This window comes from Colias croceus, chromosome 18, assembly GCF_905220415.1.
Source record: "Colias croceus chromosome 18, ilColCroc2.1".
Classification (NCBI taxonomy): Eukaryota; Metazoa; Arthropoda; class Insecta; order Lepidoptera; family Pieridae; genus Colias; species Colias croceus.
Genome location: NC_059554.1, coordinates 516,039 through 535,631, shown reverse-complemented (window position 1 = coordinate 535,631; position 19,593 = coordinate 516,039). Strand labels below are relative to the sequence as shown.

The 19,593-nt window shown below is 38.7% G+C and overlaps 1 protein-coding gene across 1 annotated transcript in view; it reads right to left on the bottom strand.

Annotated features, from left to right (window-relative positions):
* Nucleotides 1–5,722: 5,722 nt before the first annotated feature.
* LOC123699513 (RNA-binding protein Pasilla) overlaps nucleotides 5,723–19,593 on the bottom strand; it is a 54,841-nt gene continuing 40,970 nt past the window's right edge. Inside the window, exons 4-10 of the mRNA XM_045646477.1 lie at nucleotides 19,218–19,372; nucleotides 12,735–12,888; nucleotides 12,229–12,398; nucleotides 11,228–11,404; nucleotides 9,868–10,069; nucleotides 6,306–6,485; nucleotides 5,723–5,980 (exon numbers count right to left, since the gene is read on the bottom strand). Coding sequence (XP_045502433.1) covers nucleotides 5,760–5,980; nucleotides 6,306–6,485; nucleotides 9,868–10,069; nucleotides 11,228–11,404; nucleotides 12,229–12,398; nucleotides 12,735–12,888; nucleotides 19,218–19,372 — 1,259 coding nt within the window. The 3' untranslated portion in view covers nucleotides 5,723–5,759. The remainder of the gene's footprint in view (nucleotides 5,981–6,305; nucleotides 6,486–9,867; nucleotides 10,070–11,227; nucleotides 11,405–12,228; nucleotides 12,399–12,734; nucleotides 12,889–19,217; nucleotides 19,373–19,593) is intronic.

Genomic DNA, 19,593 nt, shown 5'->3' with positions numbered 1-19,593 from the left:
ATCAATCTCAACATGTGTAAAGGTTGATGAGACAACGACTGAACGGCGCTCGCTCTCGGTACGCTCCCTCACTGCGTCCGGGCAACCTAGCTCTCGCATTTCGGTGCTTTATCACACTATATTCAAAACTGCAACGTCGTTTACGGGATTGTTTATGAGAAAACTAAATATTTTGAAATTAGTATTTTATTCGTTTAGAATCCGGCTCGAAGGACCAGCTTGTATTAGAGCGAGGTTAAGTGACGCGAACGCAGCGGTCGCTGGTCCGGCTTGCGAGCGAGAGTACCGCGCGATTCGCTCGCGGCGGCTGATCGCGGCCCACGCCGCATGAAACGATACAATTTTAATGACAATTAAACAATTAATATATTACAATGACTCCGCCCTCGCGAGAGACGACACCGCCCGCGGCAAGTTGTGACAGGTACGCGTAATTCAATGGAAACATTCGAAACGTGTCACTTACAATATAATTTATAAATTAATTTAAGATTAGCCGATAGACTCACAACGTGCGGCGCGCGCTACGGCTCCGCGGGGGCGAAGCTCCCGGTCGGGACGCGTTCGTGACGATGACGCGAGAGTTGATTCCTCAGTCTTTAATAAATTGATGACAATGAGCAAGGAGACGCAAATGAAAATGTTATGCAATTATATACAGAAAAGTCGCGAACGTCGCGAGGCCGCGGGCGAATCGCGTCGACGGCGAGCGGTGCTGCAATGACGTCATAATGTTGAGTTCGTACACAGCCAAATTCCTATACACAGTATCGAACCTCACTAGCCTAGCGCACCCGACGGCTGCCTTCCTATACCCAACTATCGCTACTTATATATTAATTACGATAAACCACTCTATCAACAAATTCAACAACATTTAGCTATTAAAATTAAAAGGGGGATGAGAAACGCGGAGCGCGGAGTCCCGGCCGGCCGCGCCTGAACAGCGCCGGCCGGTCGGCCGCCGTAATGCCACCCGTCCCGGCTCAATACGCCTACTACGGTATAATTTATTATGAAGAATGATAACTAGCTACCTTAGCCTATAACATCGAATATCCTAACCGTAACGGCGGTCCTAAGGGTGCGGGGTGCGGACTAAAAACGAGGGAGAGATTTGGTAACGCTCGATAAAACTAACTAACGCTACTATATATGGGGCACAACCTGTCACCGACAAATGTTCGATCGCACATCCTTCTACTGCTGGAAACACTCGACGAATCGAGACACGGCTGCCATGATGTCTTAACTCACACTAGAAGATTAAACTTGCCGGAAAGTACTTATCACGGAATATTATGGCGACACCACGTGCTATCGAGCTCAAAAGAGCCCGTATCGGGACCATTACACCTAATACGCTAAAGAGGACACACGTCGAGTGTGATAAAATGGAAAAGTCGCAAGCTACCGAGATACTTCTAGCCCTAGAGAGAGAGAGAGAGAGAGGTGGAAAGTCGGATGCGGTGCGGCTACGAGCTACGGCACGAGGCGCGAAGTCAGTATCACAGAAACAGTTTAACCCTTGTATTGCGACGCCGAGACGTCCCGCTATTATTTATTATCTCTCCACACGATAAAATTTTCAGATACCGCCCTAAGAATCGATCATTAATTATATACTCTCAAATATTGTAACAATTTTATAACAACAACATTTCTGAGTTCAATAATATTTATACATTTTCCGATAACTAACTACGCAAAATGTCGAAACGTTCTTTACGAAGACGACGTCCGACGCTATCGCGGGTGACTCTAGAGAACCTACGAGACGGCACAAACCTTGACAGTGACCACTATAACTATTAACGAGGATAGGATGCGATTTCGATGTACGAGACGGAAGATGGAATGTGCGCCGGTTGCGTCGGCGGAACCAGGCAAAGAGCGAGTCGAGAAGAGAGAGAAGAGTTCAGAAGGAGTTCGGCAACGCGTCCGGAACGCGACAACTTGCGACACCGCCAACTATTTCACTAAGACCCCGATTGTGAAGCCTCGGATCATGCCACTTGCGGAATATCGAACGAATTCGCGGTTTCGTAACGTTAGGTTTTCGAATAATTGACGTAATCTTACAAGTATTTCTAAACGAAGTAAATTGAGCTTGTAGAATCGACTTCAGGCAAACGCGGTGCGAGGCTCTCGCCAGCGCCCTACGGGTCCGGCACGATCGCGACTTGGCTCTGACTTGCTTTTAAATTAAACGAAACGTTACAACTCAAATCGGATAAAACAATGGGATTCATAACGTCAATTCTAAAGTAAAATCGGTTGAAAATTCGAAACGGCGGAAAGGGTCGCGACCATGCGTAACCAATATAATTGACAAGTTATCCACAACTACCCCCAATTAAGTTAAAAGTACAGTAGAGATGAGAAAAATCGAAACACCAGATTAGAACGAACAGCATTACCTATATTACGATACCTAAACTATTAGAATGCAACTACGGCGCTCGGTACCTACATAACACACGTATATAACAATAGTTCTCGAATGTCGTTGGACAGTTCAACTTACAACATATCGATTATAATTATATCGGAAGAGTCGCGGCTGCGATTCGATTAAAATATTGAATTAGATCAGAGATATACTCTCAATTCCTTTCCTTAAACACTATAGTAGAATAACATCTGCCGATTCGTATATAAACGGTTTACACTTTCATATATTTTGTACTTATATACCATCTTATTATGCGCGGCCGGTGTCGCGGGTAACGCTAACTCTTAGAGCTCTGTACTAGCGATGGCACTTGTGAGGTAAACGAACGACTTAACTACGTGACCCCCCCTACCCCCCCGGTGACCCCCCCTTCCCCCCCGTGACCCCCCCTAACCCCCCCTGCGGTCGCACACACCGAGTACCTTGACAAAGTCGACGCGCAATCACAGCTTATTATTGTTTATCTACGGAGACAGGCCTCGGCTGACCGCCCTAAAATAACACCTCATTAAACTGTAAATAATATTCAATATTGTCCTCTTCGAATATATAGAAATCTGCATTAAAACATTTAAATATATTCATCTACTATTATTGGACATGAATTTGTTATATATTGTACTTAACTTTAAGAAAATTTAGACCGACGAGACTGCGCTCACTAAGCGACGAAAATTAAAAAATAAAATAAAAATAAAAACGAAATCGATATTAATTATAAACATATAAAAAAATAAAGATCTTTGAACCGCGAGTTCGGAATGAAAATTCTAGATTCATCACGTGTTCCGTCAATGTGTAAAAAATTATAATCATTAATTATTAATAATAATAATAAACGTCGACAATTATATTATTGCATTGCACATTAATTTAAATATATAATATTATGTATCTATTAATTAATATTTTTCATTAACGTCGAAGAAATTAAAATTACCAACTTTGGTTAAACTATAAAATATACGCGACGTCTAATCCCGCGCGGAGAGTCGTATCCGACTACCGTCAAATATATTAACAAAACATAACTTATCAATGGTAACATTTACAATGAAAAAGTCAGAAAGTGAACGAACGAACGAACGATTTAAAAAAATAAAAATGTGCATGGAATAGGAATTATAAGTGATAACCGCGCCAGTAGAGGGTTGGCGGCCCCTGCACCGGCGCGGCAATGGGAGATATCACAATGTCAACTCGTCAACAATACGCCCGCTATGCGGACACTTTAAAACATAAAATATAGCAAACTTTCAACACTAAAATATTATAGTACATGCGTAAAATCAGTATACATAAATCTATTATATCTATGTGTAAATATATGTCGATGCGGGCCGAGCGCGACGGACGGGGCTTCGGCGATTTTCATTTATTTTATATTATGGTCTGTATTGTCAAATTAGGTATCTAAAGAGACAAAGGAAAAAAACAAGACAAAAAATCGTCGACACGACACAATATCGCGTCGCATCGCGCCCGGGTCGCATCGAGAGCTGCGTGAAAGTCGGTAAGTGTAAACGATAAACTAGAGTCAGGTAACTTGCGCCACTCGGCTGGCTCAGCGTGACTAGAACGGCGTTGTGGAGCTAACCCCCCGTTACCCCCCTCCCCATCCCTTAACCCCCCCTCCCCCCTACACGCTAACGCACGCGCACGCGACACAGGTCATACACACTTCAACAATATCTAAAACTAGACAGCGTTCACATTAATTTTATCCTCACATTATAATAATATCTAAGTGCAATTTTTAAACAAAAACAATATTATAACAGATGACGGTAGTTCACAATAAACAGTGCCGCAATTGTACGCATTCGTATTTTATTTACATAATAATTAGATTTATTATAATATACCCGACTGATTCTTAAACGAAACTTAATAAACTCAATAATGTTTGAAAATTATGTGTCGTTTAAGAAACAGTCGCGGTACAGGGCAAGAATATAATTTTTAACATTATTACATTTCAATGACATAACAAACAATTTGATTTATCGATTCAACATTTCTAAATATTGCACATTCATTATTAATTGATAAATATTAATTTCCATAAATACGGACTATAAATAACTTCAGTAAATTGAAAATTTCATTATCTCAATATTTATTTCTGTCAATTTAACAAACGGATTTAGGAACCTTTGTTTAAATAATATATGCATTTTACAACAACATCACAACAATTTAATTATATTGCATATTATTCCGTATTTATGAAACCAAAGATATATTAATATTGTACATTTAAAATTCAACCAACAACAAGACCTGTATCAATCAAACAATATTGCACACGATATTATCCCCCTGCTTTTATTTTATTTAAGGGTAAGGTCCCGTGTGAGGGGGTGGCTGCCCCTTAAATCCAATTTCCATTAAACTTATCACTTCCCCTTAAGCAGGTCCCAGTTCTGAGCCTTAACACGAACCCACCTTACTTGTATTTACAACTTATTTTTACCCACACAATTCGTGAGCTTTTTTAAGACGAATTTATTCCTCAAACTTCCCATTATTTTTAGCCTTAACATCGCTCTCAATTAATATATATTATACCTTTTTTATAATTCCTTATTTGAGTTAATTTCCATAATTATCAATACGGTATTACTTAACGAGAAACAAGTACCAGTCCTCAACAAGTCACATAGTTCCAAAACGGAACTTTCACTTAGCGTTAACCCATTTCTAAACTTTACTTCACTTTCCCCTTACAACCTTATCCCGAAACTTTCCCTAATCTGGTACCACTTCTATACCTTAAAATGGAACATCTTAACACGGTCCACCTTTAAAATCTATCCAACTTCGCCTTAACACTGTACCACACTATCCCTATCATGAACTTCCCCTAGGTCGCGGGTACTGCAATACACAGTAGAACTGCAGTAACCTGACCTCAATTGGCTCATTACTGTTTTCTAACCATTTCATCTTAATTAGATCAGCAGTCCCAAAAAACGTCTTTGAATATCTCTATTATGGTGCAAGGTCAGAAAAAATTCAGTCGAATGTATTGACATTACCACTGCACTTTTCCTGAACTTTCAACTACATCAGAAATCCTGCCAACACTGAAGCCTTCCCCCTTTCCTTAACTTCAAGATAAGCAATCCTGCCAATGTCAACAAAGGGCTTTTTCAGACTATTCTCCCAGAACTGCTATACCTCCCCTTAACTATCCTATCTGTAGTGTTCTTCCCCTTTCCCCTGGCAGCTCCCCCTCACACTACCCCCCCCCCCGTCGGTCCACGTGCGCGTGTCCCCCTGCCCCCCCCTCCCCCCGCACTTACTGCATGAGCGTGGAGATGGCGTTGTGGCGCGTGCGCTTGAGCTCCTCCTCCTGGATCTTCTGCTCGATGAGGAAGTGCGCGGAGGAGATGGCCTGGTGCGAGCCGCTGATGGTGACGATGCGGTTGCGCGTGCCCGGCGCGAACGTGCCCTTCTTGCTGATCTGGATGTTGGCGCCCGACATCTGCTGGATCTCCACGAGACTGCGCCCGCCGGGGCCTGGAATGCGAGTAATTCATAGAGTAAAGTGCTATTGTACTCAAAGCAATTGTATATTGGTGGAATTGGACCTTGTAGATTTAAATTAAAAGTCTAATTAAATAAATTGAAAAGTATTTTAGCTTTAATAGATCCAGTATGGTATAGAAGAATGATATTTAACAGTATCGATTGGAAATTATTTACTTTTGTTTTTAATATAATACATACTTTCATCATTCCATAAAAGAATAACAGATTACCTATCAAAAAATAAGTTTTATCTTACAAATTATAAAACTGTATCAATCTGCATTATCACGCATACATATACGCGTCCACTCACCCAGTATAGCGCCGACGATGACCTCAGCGATCTCGACGTTCTTCGAGTCCTTGCCGCCCGCGTCCGCCGGCGTGGGGCTCTTGGACAGCGGCAGCAGCGACGCGGACGGGAAGCCGCCCGCCACGCCCCCCACCCCGCCCACCCCGCCCACGCCGCCCGACAGCGAGATCGGCGCCACCGCTACGGGCAAGCGCATTACTCGCGAGACGCTCTAACCCTCCCCTCCTGCACTCCCCTCCCCGCACCCCCTCTTGCCCCCTCCACCCCCCCGCCCCCGCCCCGCCACGCTCCGCCGCGCCGTTTACATTAGAACGTTTCGCGCTGTTGCGACAGAGAGCACGGTTAGCGCGAAGCCCCCCGCCCACCGGCCCACAGCGCTGCGGACCCCCCCCCCCGCCCCCGCCCCGACCGCGCCAGCCAATCGTTTGTGCCCCGGAGCGTCGCTCGGACCGTGTCCGGGCATGTTTGATGGTAAGAAGCACAGCGAAACTCCCCATTTTTTAGCTCCGAACCATCAAATATGCCCAAAATCATTCAAATGTCACATGTACAACGGTCACACAATTTAGAATTGGGCAATGCTAATGCACTCGTCGTAAAGTAAAAAAAACAAAAAAGAACTAACAATATTAAGTGCTTGCGTGTTATAATGACATCTACGGTGAGAGCTAATGAGGAACAGAAATAGATCGCAACATAATGTCCATTAGCAGAACCCAAAAGATAATTTCGAGTCGAGAATTTAGTCATGAACAGGGATTCGCTAAGGAATCCTGGTAGCGCTGTGTTACGGCTCAACAAGGGAATGTGGACAACTTGGATCTCAAAAGGAAGCGTAATACTCGAAACTATTACATGATGCAATTTAAATATAAAATGACTGACAGATATAAAGTAACATGATATACATAACTGTATATTTGCGGCAGTAATTTAAACTTTATATGTGAATAATAGAAAGTGCTCAGTTCGAATATTAGTCCCTTTCAAAACGCCAAATTATTGCCTTAGTGCCATGGACATGCATTATGAATCTAGATCATAAAATAGCAAAGTCAGTTCGATCATCATCATCATCATCATGATTTCATAAATCAAGAAAAGTTGGACCAATTTTTATGTCTGAATTGAAAAATTTTCAAGTTACAGAAAATTGTTTAACTTTTTAGGAACACAAGTAATGTATCTAGATTTCCATGATAATAGCAGGGAATCGAACCCAGTTCATCATCTCTGAAATCCATTGCTATGACAAAAAAAAAAAATATGTCTACATAATTTTACAGTCCATGGCACATTAGGAGTTAATGTAAAGCTATGATGAATAACGTGACAAATAAATCCATTTAAAATTAATTATCATTAAAAGAGAAAAAAAACTTATGAAATGGTTCTAATGTAATAAGAAAAAAATATAATTGTAAATTGTAAACAAGATTTAAATTATAATACGAGATATACTTAATTAAAAGTGAGTAGTGTATGTGTAAAGTGTAAGTGAAGTGTTTATGTTAAAGTGTGAACGCGGCCATATTTGCTGTATTATATTATTTATGTTGTTTTTTTGTGTCAATTTAAAGTTTTTATTTTGTTTAAGAGGTGTGATCAAATAGAAATAAATTGAAAATCGTCGGTAATGCGAATGTGCAGTGTGAATGAGGAGTGCGTTATGTCAGCGAGGCCAGTAGTTTATTTTGAGTAACTGTATAAAGTGCGTTGCATTACCGAGATGCGAATATTAGGAGCCTAACATGTGTATTATATGTATAAATTGTACCATCAGGCTTACTGATAAGTATCAATGTAAGTGCACTGTGGTCTGAGTTCGTCCTGTCAGCGAGATCACATCACTCATATAGTGTTGATGTGTCAGCGTGACATCTCACATGGCAATTATGTGTAGAGGTGTGTAGTATGTTTTGTGTACATCATGTCAGCGAGACCACCATCCCTTGTACAGTTAACGGTAGCGTCAGTCTTGTGTGCGTTATATACGCGGGCAGACTGAAAATCAGCGCTGTTCGGGTGTAAGCCCACAGCATGGCTGAGTCTGTTCCGATTGCCTAATATATGTTTACTTTTTAAGTTAAGATAGTCTAAGTTTTTGTTGGCAATAAAGCTTTTTTTCTTTCTTTCTTTCTTAGCAAGACCACCTCCGCCATTGTACAGTGTCAGTTAGCACTATATGTGTGTATAGTATGTATAGTGTGTATATACCTCGTGTGTTCATAAGTTTTGAGACGAAATAAAAGTTGCATATATTTTGTAATATTTAACTTATAATTCTAAAATTTATAATACATATTAAGTGAGTAATAACAAACAATAAACTTTCATTATCACTCAAAATGTCCACCCTTATTTTTTATACAGGCCCTCAGACGATTTGGCCACTCATCTATTGCGGCACGAATCTTTTCCAATGGAATTCGCTTTGCCTCTCGGACAAGAGCTCGCTTCAGTGACTCCAAGTTTCGGTGGGACTTTCGGCAGGCCCTGAGCTCTAATTCAGTCCATAAAGAATAATCCAGCGGGTTGAGGTCGGGGCTGGAGGAGGGCCATTCGTTAGCCGCAATGAAGGCCGGCACATTCTCCTTCAACCAAGCTTGGGTGGTTTTTGCCTTATGAGATGGCGCTGAGTCTTGCTGGAAAACCCAATCCTTGTTGTGAAATAAAGTATGAGACAGGGGTTTCACAACAGCTTCTAAAATATCACTTTGATAATTCTTGGCTTTCACCTTGACACCTTGTTGGCAGAAATGCAGCGGAGTGACACCTTCATACGAAACTCCCCACCATACCATTACACAAGCCGGGTGATGAGTACGCAAGACATTCCGTGCTGAAGATGGGACGTCTTTGCTACTTTTGGCATACACTTTATTGTTTTGTCGGTTGAGCTTTTCTTCGACAGTAAAAGATTTTCTCATCAGTAAAGAGTATCTTCCTCGCATCGTGTCTCCTAAGCAGTATTGGACAACGTTCGCGTCGCAATTTACGAAGGCGGTCGTTTAAAAAGTGAATTTTCCTACGGCTGTACGCCTTTACCTTAAGATCATATTTCAGTATTCTGTTGATTGATACGCGCGAAATATCAGTCTGCAGTGCGAGTTTTTTCTGAGTGCGACATGGATTTCGGCGAAGTCGCTCTCTGATGATTTTGATGTTCGCAGGCGTCCTCACAGAGCGTGGCCGGCCACTTCTTTGGCTATCTTGCAAAGAATTAGTCTCCTTGTATCGTTTGATAGTGTAATACACGAAGTTACGGCTCACACCAAAAATTTTCAACTCACGGAAAATCTCCATTGGTTTTTTCCCCGCCTTAAACAGCGAAATCACGGTCGCACGTAATTCTTTAGTTCCCTCCATCACGAGAAAATTGAAAGAAATGAATTTGAAAATCAAAGGAATTAAAAGTAAACATTCCAAATTCAAAATCGGAAAAATAAATAATTATCAGCCAGTGATATTTTATCTTATTTTTTAACTACAAAGTTCGTCTCAAAACTTATGAACACACGAGGTATAGTGTCGTGTACGTGACGCCAGCGCGTCCACTCACCGAGCGACACCTGCGACAGCGGCCCGAACACCGCCGGCGAGTCCTGCGCGGACAGCGGGAAGTACGCTGCGGACAGTGGTGCTGGGTGCGGCAGTGCGGGTGGTAGGGCCAGCCCTAGTACACCGTGCTTCACTAGGAGCGATAGGGCTGCCCCGATTTCTGATATTCCCGCTTCGGAATAGCCCGCTTGGCGGAGTGCCACCTGTACACAAACGTGATTAAATAAAGTATATATGTATGCGATACACACATATATACAATTAAATCGAATAATAGTGAAGTGAATTTGTGTGCGAAATGCACGCGGTCATGTTTATTTTTAACAAATGATAGCTTACTTATATTTAAATTGAACATTGCAAAAATACACATGTACAGAAGAGTTTGTTTGAACGCGCTAATCTCAGGAACTACTGGTCCGATTTGAAAAATTCTTTCCGTGTTAGATAGCACATCTATCGAGGAAAGATATTCTACTAATATTATAAATGCGAAAGTTTGTGAGGATGCGTGTGTGTGTTTGTTATTCTTTTACACAAATACTATTTAACCGATTACAATGAAATTTAGCACACACATAGAGGGTAACTTGGATTAACACATAGGATAGGTTTTATCCCGAAAATCCCATGGGAACGGGAACTATGCGGGTTTTTCTTTGAAAACGCTAAACGTGATATTTCCCGTTTTATTTTTAAAAATTTATTACGGCCATTTTCCTCATTAGGTAAAGTACTTTCGATATCAATTTAAAATTTTTTGTTATCTGCAATAGTTACGGAATAATCGCCTGTGCACACATAACGATTACTCTGTATATCATCACGCTAAGAGCAACAGGAGCGGGTAGAACTGCGGACACAGTTAGTGTGATCCTATGATATATAAAAGAGCTAGATACGTTACCCGCTCTCTATTTTGGCAAGAAAAAACTCAGCTAAGTGCCCGAGTTTCACTTAGTCACGCACCATTCAGCGTTGTGGCTGGACGTTCTTTTTATATTTTAATCGGCAGTTGTTATTACGAAGTACATGAGTGAGACATGTATTATGTCTCGTGCGTGAGAGTGAAAGAGAGAACAACTGTATTGGTGATAATGCGTTAGTAAGTAGGTATGTATTAAATACGCTGTTTTTTAGTGCAATGATGTTGGCGTATGCCGCGTCTACTAGTATAATAGGTCATTGGTGTGATCCTTTTTTTTTTTTTTTTTTTTTTTTGTGGGGAAATCTTGCATAGATACCCACGGCCTCCGGGGAAGAGGCCGTGGGTTATGTCGGATTCCTACCGACCAAAACCCCACTGTGTTCCGTCAAGCCGCATCAGCGACAGGGCCATGGGTATGTGTAGAATGTCCTACCTTGATGTGGTCGAGCGTGTGCTGCGTGAGCGGCGAGGGCGGCGGCGTGCCGGGCGGCGCCAGCGACAGCTGCAGCGACAGCGCGCCCAGCCCGCTGCCGTTCACCAGCACCCCGCCCACCCCGCCCACGCCGCCCACCCCGCCCACGCCTGCCACCCCCCCGCCCAGCGCGTGGCTCTGCAATAACAATAGACTTGTTGTAAATACAGATATATAGAAGTAATAAATGTGAGGGTAGATGGAAGTTTGTTATTATGGTGTGAGTGTGATAAAGTTAGCGAAAGTTAAATCGGGTGGAATGTAATTGAACGAAAAATGTTGAAATACTTGCAAATATGATAATGTTTTATTTTATGTACATTGATGTGTATATTACATGCAGTGTGAAAAGGTCTGTTAACTGTTTAATGACAATAAATAAATAAATAAATAAATAAATAAAGCTTTATTTGTTCCATAAAAAATATACAATTTTAGTTACAAAATCAGTTTGAGTACATTGTAGAACAATTTAGGTACTAATCTAGTTTATATAATTTAGTAAAGTTAAATACTCGTTAGGTTTCTATATGGACCCCGTACGGGTAAAAGCCTCCCCCAAGCTTTGAGCTCTGTTAGTTTTTGATCAGAAGATAAATGATCTTACATTAAGGGTGCAAATATAAAAGTTAGTTTAAAAAAATGTTGTGTGGTTTCATGAAACCACGGTAAAAGTGAAACTTTTTTTCACACTATATGTAGACATTTAACTAAAAATTATCTTATTTGTACGATAATTATCTATCGTACAAATAAGTCTACATATAGTGTCACTATCGACAATATCGCAATGTAAAAAAAAATACTGAAAATTATGACCGTTAATTTCCACAACAATCGAGTCTGAATAAGTGATGTCGTCATCAAAATTACTTCTAAAACTTGCATTTTTACGTGTTTGTCTTGAGTTTTGTGTGTGATATAACAATTTAGCCCCCCCAGCCAATGCGCCCCTGTGTCACCTCGGTCACCTCAGAGCTGGCGACGGCGTAGGGCGAGCCGGTCGGGTTGTAGTTCGCGACGGGCCCGGCCACGTCCGCGTACGACACGTTCGGGCACGAGCCCGACTGCGGGTCGTCCACCACCTTCTGCAGGATCATCAGGCACGCCTTCTTGTTGTTGTCCTTCTCGCCTGGTGGACGGGAAATGGGAGGAATTAGCATACTAAGAAACGGTTTCTTTACAAGAAAAAAAAATGCTAATGCCATAATAAAATGTACATTATGTAACGACTTACGCCCACTATAGATATACCTTTATCTTTTATCGTGTCTATGGAAGCAGTTCCCAAACTATATACATTATACAAACTACACCACAATCACTTGATTTAATGATCCAAAACCTAATATTCAACTAATCGCTTGTCCAATCCTGCATGAGCCAGACTTCCTACTCCAACTTTCTGCCAAAAACATAAATCCAAGGAACTAAAATCCAACACAGCCCTTAAACTCCTGCCACTCACCCACAACAGTGATGCAGCGCTCCTGCAGCGACAGCTCCTTCGCCTTCTGCGAGATCTGCACGTAGCTGCCGCTCTGCTCTTTGATCTGCTTGATGTAGTTGCCCCCCTTGCCGATTATCATGCCGGCCGTCGAGTTCGGCACTAGGATTTTGACCTGGAATTAACGTTTTGTCCATGATTTGATTGATTCTTTCATTACTTCAGTAAAGTCAATTTGTAACCAGTACAAAGCACAAACGTATATTTTTGTTGATGTTGAACAAACATGTGTTTACAAAGATTTCACCTAGAACATATTTTTTTTTTTTATATTTCTAAAGACCCCCTTATCAGGACAATTTGATTTAATCGTATTTTTAAGATATCGTTGGTTGACGCGAAATAAAATTAGATAAACTATGTATTATGGGTATGTGATCGGTTCTGTAAAAAGGTCGTTTTTCTAGACTTCGATAATATTTATAATGCCGTAAATACTCATATTCATATTGTTCTACTTTATAAACAAAACCCATTTATCTCTCATTAGACAGCACAATAGGCTTCTTTGTAAAATGCCACAACAACAATTATGAATATGTTTCCACTGAAACGCGAAACCTTCGACATAATACCTAGGCCATGAACTGGATAAATGGACAAACCCTAGTACATTAAGGAAGATTAATAAAGCTTTCAGTGACGTCATTAAGGTCATAGAAACTGACAAAACGTGGCTACAATCAGTCCTGTGTTATATGTTTACTAATATTATAAAGCTGAAGAGTTTGTTTGTTTGTTTGTTTGAATGCGCTAATCTCGGGAACTACTGGTCCGATTTGAAAAATTCTTTCGGTGTAAGATTAGCCCATTTATCGAGAAGGCTATATATCATCACGTTAAGGACCAATAGGTGCGGAGCAATGTGGATAAAACCGCGGAGCACAAAAAGTATATTATATGTATTTGTATATCTCAAATTAACCGAGTATCGTTGGCGAGGTCGATTCGACACGACATAGTGAAATTACGCGCTGAAAACGTAATCTGTGTTATTAATATGCTACGGCTATTGTTTGGAAAAATAGGTTATTTCTGAGTTTATAATACATATTGGGAGAAATAAATCTAGTGTTGATAGAGGTGTAGTATAATTTTGTATGTGTATATGCTATATCAGCATTTTTACGTAAAATAATTTTAATTGCTGTACAATTAATAAGTATATGTTTTACATTAATAAAAAACTTCAAATCGAAAGGTTGTTTTATTGATTCTACAAAGTTTCAACATTCTATTTTATACGATTGTACAGTAAGATTTAATTAATTTTTATGTGTGTATTCGTAAAATGTTCGTCTAGGGATAGCTCTAATCGTCTTGAAGCACCTAACCTTTTATATATTTCTTTAAAAACTGAAGCAACAAGAGGCTGTTCTATAAATAATCTCATTAATAATCTAATTTATTCCTAGAATAAACATGCAGTGTTATCATCGGCACGTTAGTATAATTATTTATTTTATCTTTATATAATTACAGTTTTGGTAAATAGGTATTTTAAAACATTATTTTTTCAAGTATTTATTTCTTTGCATAAAATAGATATTATTTGTATTTATTTATTTTCTTCTCTCAAAACTATCTCCACATATAATTTTAAAAGTAGTACCTATTTTAAGTACCTTTTTTTTCTTCATCTCAACAAAAACCTATTTTCTGTATATATTTCACCTTCAAAAGGTTTCATCATCTGTTTTAAATATCACGATGCTATGACATTTTCAAAAATACACACACGCGTATCAAATGTCCACTATCGAGGCATTGATAACAGCTTTTATCTACATAAACTTTACCAAAACTGCATAACGGTGTCCAGTCCATGAATGAATGAATGAATGAAAATGATTTGTTATTTGCATCATATTTGTACTGGGGCCATATTATGACCTCTTATTTCCAGACAGTTTACGCCCTGAATTGAACTGACTGGCAAATTCATATAATAATCTACTATTGCGATCATAATTTGAATTTGCGAGTCCGTTCAAGAGATCCTTGTAAGAGTTGTTGTAGAAATGGCAAGAAAGCTCTTTTCATATAGTTATTATCTATACGAACCTATTGTAATTAGTTCGTCAATTTTGAAAGCAGAAAATTTGGGCGTATCTCATCATTATTTTATAGGAAAAATGAAACGCGCCCATCTGTTTGTTTAGTATTGTTTACACATCACACAAGTACTGCATTTTTTTAAAATTAGATGCAAATGTCACCTATGCACTTAAACAGTTACGAGTTTACACCCTAATTGTATAGTAGGTAACTATATGAACAAGATCACAATCAATATTTATATTTTATTTATTTAAAAAGGTTTGTCTTCGAAAACATTAACTATGAGTCTATTAGACATACATAGGGGACCTGAGTAAGCTCCAAGCCAATGACAAATGGCAAGTGACCGCTCAGGACCGGAGAAAGTGGAGAGATCTCGTCTCGGAGGCCAAGACCGACTTCGGGGTTTCAGCGCCACAGTAGTATGTAAGTAAGTAGTATTAGACATACATAGAACATGTCAACTTTTAATACACTAACATATTCTAATAACGCATCTATCCTCAAGAGATCCAACTCCCTCGCGTCATATTGTTCGTCTGGCATTGATCAATCGATTTCATTCGACTCTAACCTTCAGCCGATCTACTGTCGTGTGTTTATTGCTACATTATTTAATAATTCACACCTTTAAACATTGACATATCGATGCTGTGAAGGTATTTTTGCGTAATCATTAGATCACTATCAAAACTTATCTAAATAAATCAAAGTAAACAGCCAATAAAACAATGAGTAAAGTAATATTTGATTAAATACAGATGCATTTAAAATAAATAATAAAGAGCGTGTGTGCCGAGCACACAAATCAGAAGTGAAACTTCTTAGACAAAATTCGAAGATTCCAAAATCGTCACATACTCCATGACGTAACGGTATTGCTATGACGCGACCTTGAAATTTTACCCTCAACGCGGCTAAAGAAGTGTCACTTCAAAGAAATGAAAACAATTATACCGATAAACATTTAAACAGTAATTAAATGTCCATTTTCTCATACAGGACTAGCACAGCATGTTGCTATGTAAAAATATCGTCTAAATAATATTACAATTATGAAGCTAACATAGTTGCACCTATTAATAGAATAACTAACCAATAGAACAGCGAAGCCACACATTCAATGTTCAGATACCATACATAAAAAGATTATATTAGAACAAATGTAATAATTTAAAAGCATATTTCATTTACGCGGTTAGCTCATTATCAGCACTGATAAGAGCTGATAACGCGTGCCCACATGTCTGCTTGTATAATCAATACATTACGATTCCAACACTAAAGTACTAAAGTCTTTAAAAGTATTGAGATACTAAACCAAACAGGTTTAGAATCACAATACTTGCTTGCAGTTACCCAAATTCCATAATTTAAGTCGGAAAAAGTTTCCAAGAAATCAATGTACATAATATGTTCAATCTATCATCAATTTAATAATATATATCCGATGTATGTCCGAAACAAACATCCGAAGCAAAATATATAGATTTTTCTCTTAGAGAGACTAGTCAAAAACTTCTCTTCCACGATATAAAAAGAAATCTGGTACATATTTACAAATAACTGTTCAACAATTGACCTGAAATCTATTGCTTTAAACAACTGCATAATTCAGTATGAATTGCATACGCCCTTCAATGCATTCGATCCACAACTCGGCGTATTTCAAATAGCATTATGCCGTCACATGCGCTCCCACGTGACGACATGCGTCAGTATGCATAGGGCTTTGCAGAGATTAACAATTGTTCATGTAAAAATAAATAAACCACTGCCAAGGGCGATCGGCGATGGGCACAATGTGACATTATTCATTCATATTTATGCTTAGCTAGTTTTTAAATATCTACGTAAATAAAAGAATAACTGGGCCAAAACTGGGCTGTCTATTTTTTTGTTAAGCTTTAGGCTGATCCATTTGTAATTCAAATGCACAAAAACTAGGTCATTGCGAAAACTGGTATATAGCGCTGACCTATTCCATTTAAGCGTAGTGAAATACTAACCTTAACAGAGAACTCCCTTTATGAAAAGTCGGTTATACATTAGAGCCATTAACAAAGCCTAATGGGAGTAGTTTGATTTAGGCATTAATAGAGCCTGCCTCGCTTTAGTGCGGTTTCCGCGGCGAAGCATAACGCAGTCCACATTAACATAACCTTTTTGCCATATTAGTATGGGAGAAAGAGAGCAACTCATATAAATATCTTCATTAAAGTGCCATAGAAATAATTAGTATTTATTTTGTGCCCATCTTCAGCAATTATATCCTTAATTACTTCCTAATTGACTGTACCAAATGATCTAAGGCCGAGATTCATAGATCGCACTTTAACTTTACTTTGATGGAAATGACTACTTTCAACCAGAAATATATTTCTTAGTCGTGTCAAGCTCATCTTTACTTTCCAGAAACTATACTTTACTTAGTAAAGGCTAAGGAGCCGATAATCATGACTTTGGTCTCAAAGTAAACTTTACATGACTATGCGTATAAATCATGTAGGCCTTCATTTTAAACCAATTTCCTAGAACAGATACACATTTTAATATGGTTGGGTATATTGGTTGGATCGAAACATCATGTCGATTTGAGTGACATTTTTTTGTTGATGTGTTGATCGTTATTCGTTGCATCGTTTCGTTTGTCTTATAACATTATTATATTTTTCTGACGAATTTTGCTGTATCTACCGGTTTTTTGATATTTCTACTATAATCTTCCTACATAATGGTTTTTTTTTTCTAAATATTTAATTTTTGATAGAAAATAATAATGTTATTAATATATATCTTTTTATGGAAATATAACTTAATTTAATAATATGTTCTCAAAAACAATAAATTATGCGTAGCTATAACGTAACAGTTACACGTCTTACCCTGTACTTTACTTTGGAGCCGTACTTTTCTAAGGAAAGTCAAGCAAAGCAAATTGTCTCTGAAATTAAATATATTATATAAAGTAAACTTCGGTCATACAAAGTTTACTTTGTGAAGACTCTTTTGCTATAAAGTAAAGTCACGATTGTGAATCTGGGCCTAAAACTGATAACATAGTGTTTTTTACACTATCTATAATATAGACAATACTATCTATTTATTTTTAATGTATGCTACGATAAAATGGAACTTGAACCTCACACTCCCCGTCGTAACCGAGCGACAAATCGTCGCAACTTGATAACATGGCATTTAATGTGAAAGTATCATATTATATATGGATATTAGAAGGCCAATGCTATTCAGTAGTTCATACCGTTAACTTACAATTCATCTTCACAACGATACATCACAAAAAAAGTGTTCTTTATAATAATTAAATGCATAAATTATGTAACTACATATGAAACTATTTTTTCCATGGTTGTGCCCGTGACTAATTTTTCCATTTATTTTTTATTCAGTATTCATTCATATCTTACTAAACTTCCGCTCGCAAGCGATAATAGAGTCCAAAGGATCTTTAAGTCTAAATTGATTGAGTTCTACACATTTTAGTTTTATTGTACTGAATTATTTACCATTGACACATATAATATAAATTGATACTTTTGAGAAAACTATGTACCTTGTACTTTTCTTGTAGCTAAGTAATAAAAATTTTAGGTGTATCATAAAAAAGGCATTAGTTGTTCAAAGGTAAGAGATAACTGAGATACACAATATAAAAAGACTAAGACATACGTTCACAATTTCCTATTTTGCATAATTTATTTTTCTTCCATATCAAAACGATAACATTTCGGTCCATTTAACCCCCGTATTACCCGTGTATTTACCGTCATCTAACAGGCATTACGAGCGTGGTACATCGGATGTACATTGGTAATCCCGGGCGCATTATGCAAATGCGAGGTTCAGATAATTCGATTAACATTACACCGGTCGCGGTGATCTGATGCGAATGTGTACATACTTACATTTAATAACATTAGTAATATTGGTTATGGAGGACATGAATCGTAATTTCTTTAGTCCTGTATGATATATTGATTCCATCAATTGAGCTTCTTTATGATTGAAAAGGAGATAACGGTAGAACGGTTGCAACAAAAAATGCCTTACTTGAGGATGGCCATAATAGGGTTTGTAGGGTTTGTATGAATTTGCGATTCATAATTTGGCAGAACAAATACTGCGCCTTCGAAATATATTTCATGTTCTTTCAAAACATTATAGACATTTTACCCTATTACTAGAATATCCTAATCATAGTTATTTCTCAATAAATCTGACTACTTAAGTCTGGTCTGTGCATAATTCAATCAGTCAATTCTCCTATATAATATGAAATAAAGTGCCATTTAGACCACACTCAACCTAACTTCTTGACAATGTCCATCACATTTATACCTACTATATCCTGGTCACACTGACCTGCTTGTCCCTATCCTGCGGCATCTTCGCGTCCACTCCGTCCGGGAACGGCTTCACCAGCTCTGGCTTCTCCTTGATCTTGTCCATGATGAAGTCCAGCACCACCATGATGCCGTCCACGGAGCCGGTGATCAGGCACGCGCGTTCTGTTGTGCCTGGAAGGTGGAACACGTTTAGTTTTAGTTGACGATTAGGATAATTTATCTCTTGTGTTGTAGATACTTTATGCGGGTAGAAAAATTGTAAGTTTAAGCATTGATATATTTTATGTTTAACATAATATTCAAATGATTAGGTATAGATTGTTATTACTTCGTCACAAGAAAATAATTCACGGATATCTGAAGACGGTAGACTATAAAAATATGTTTACACT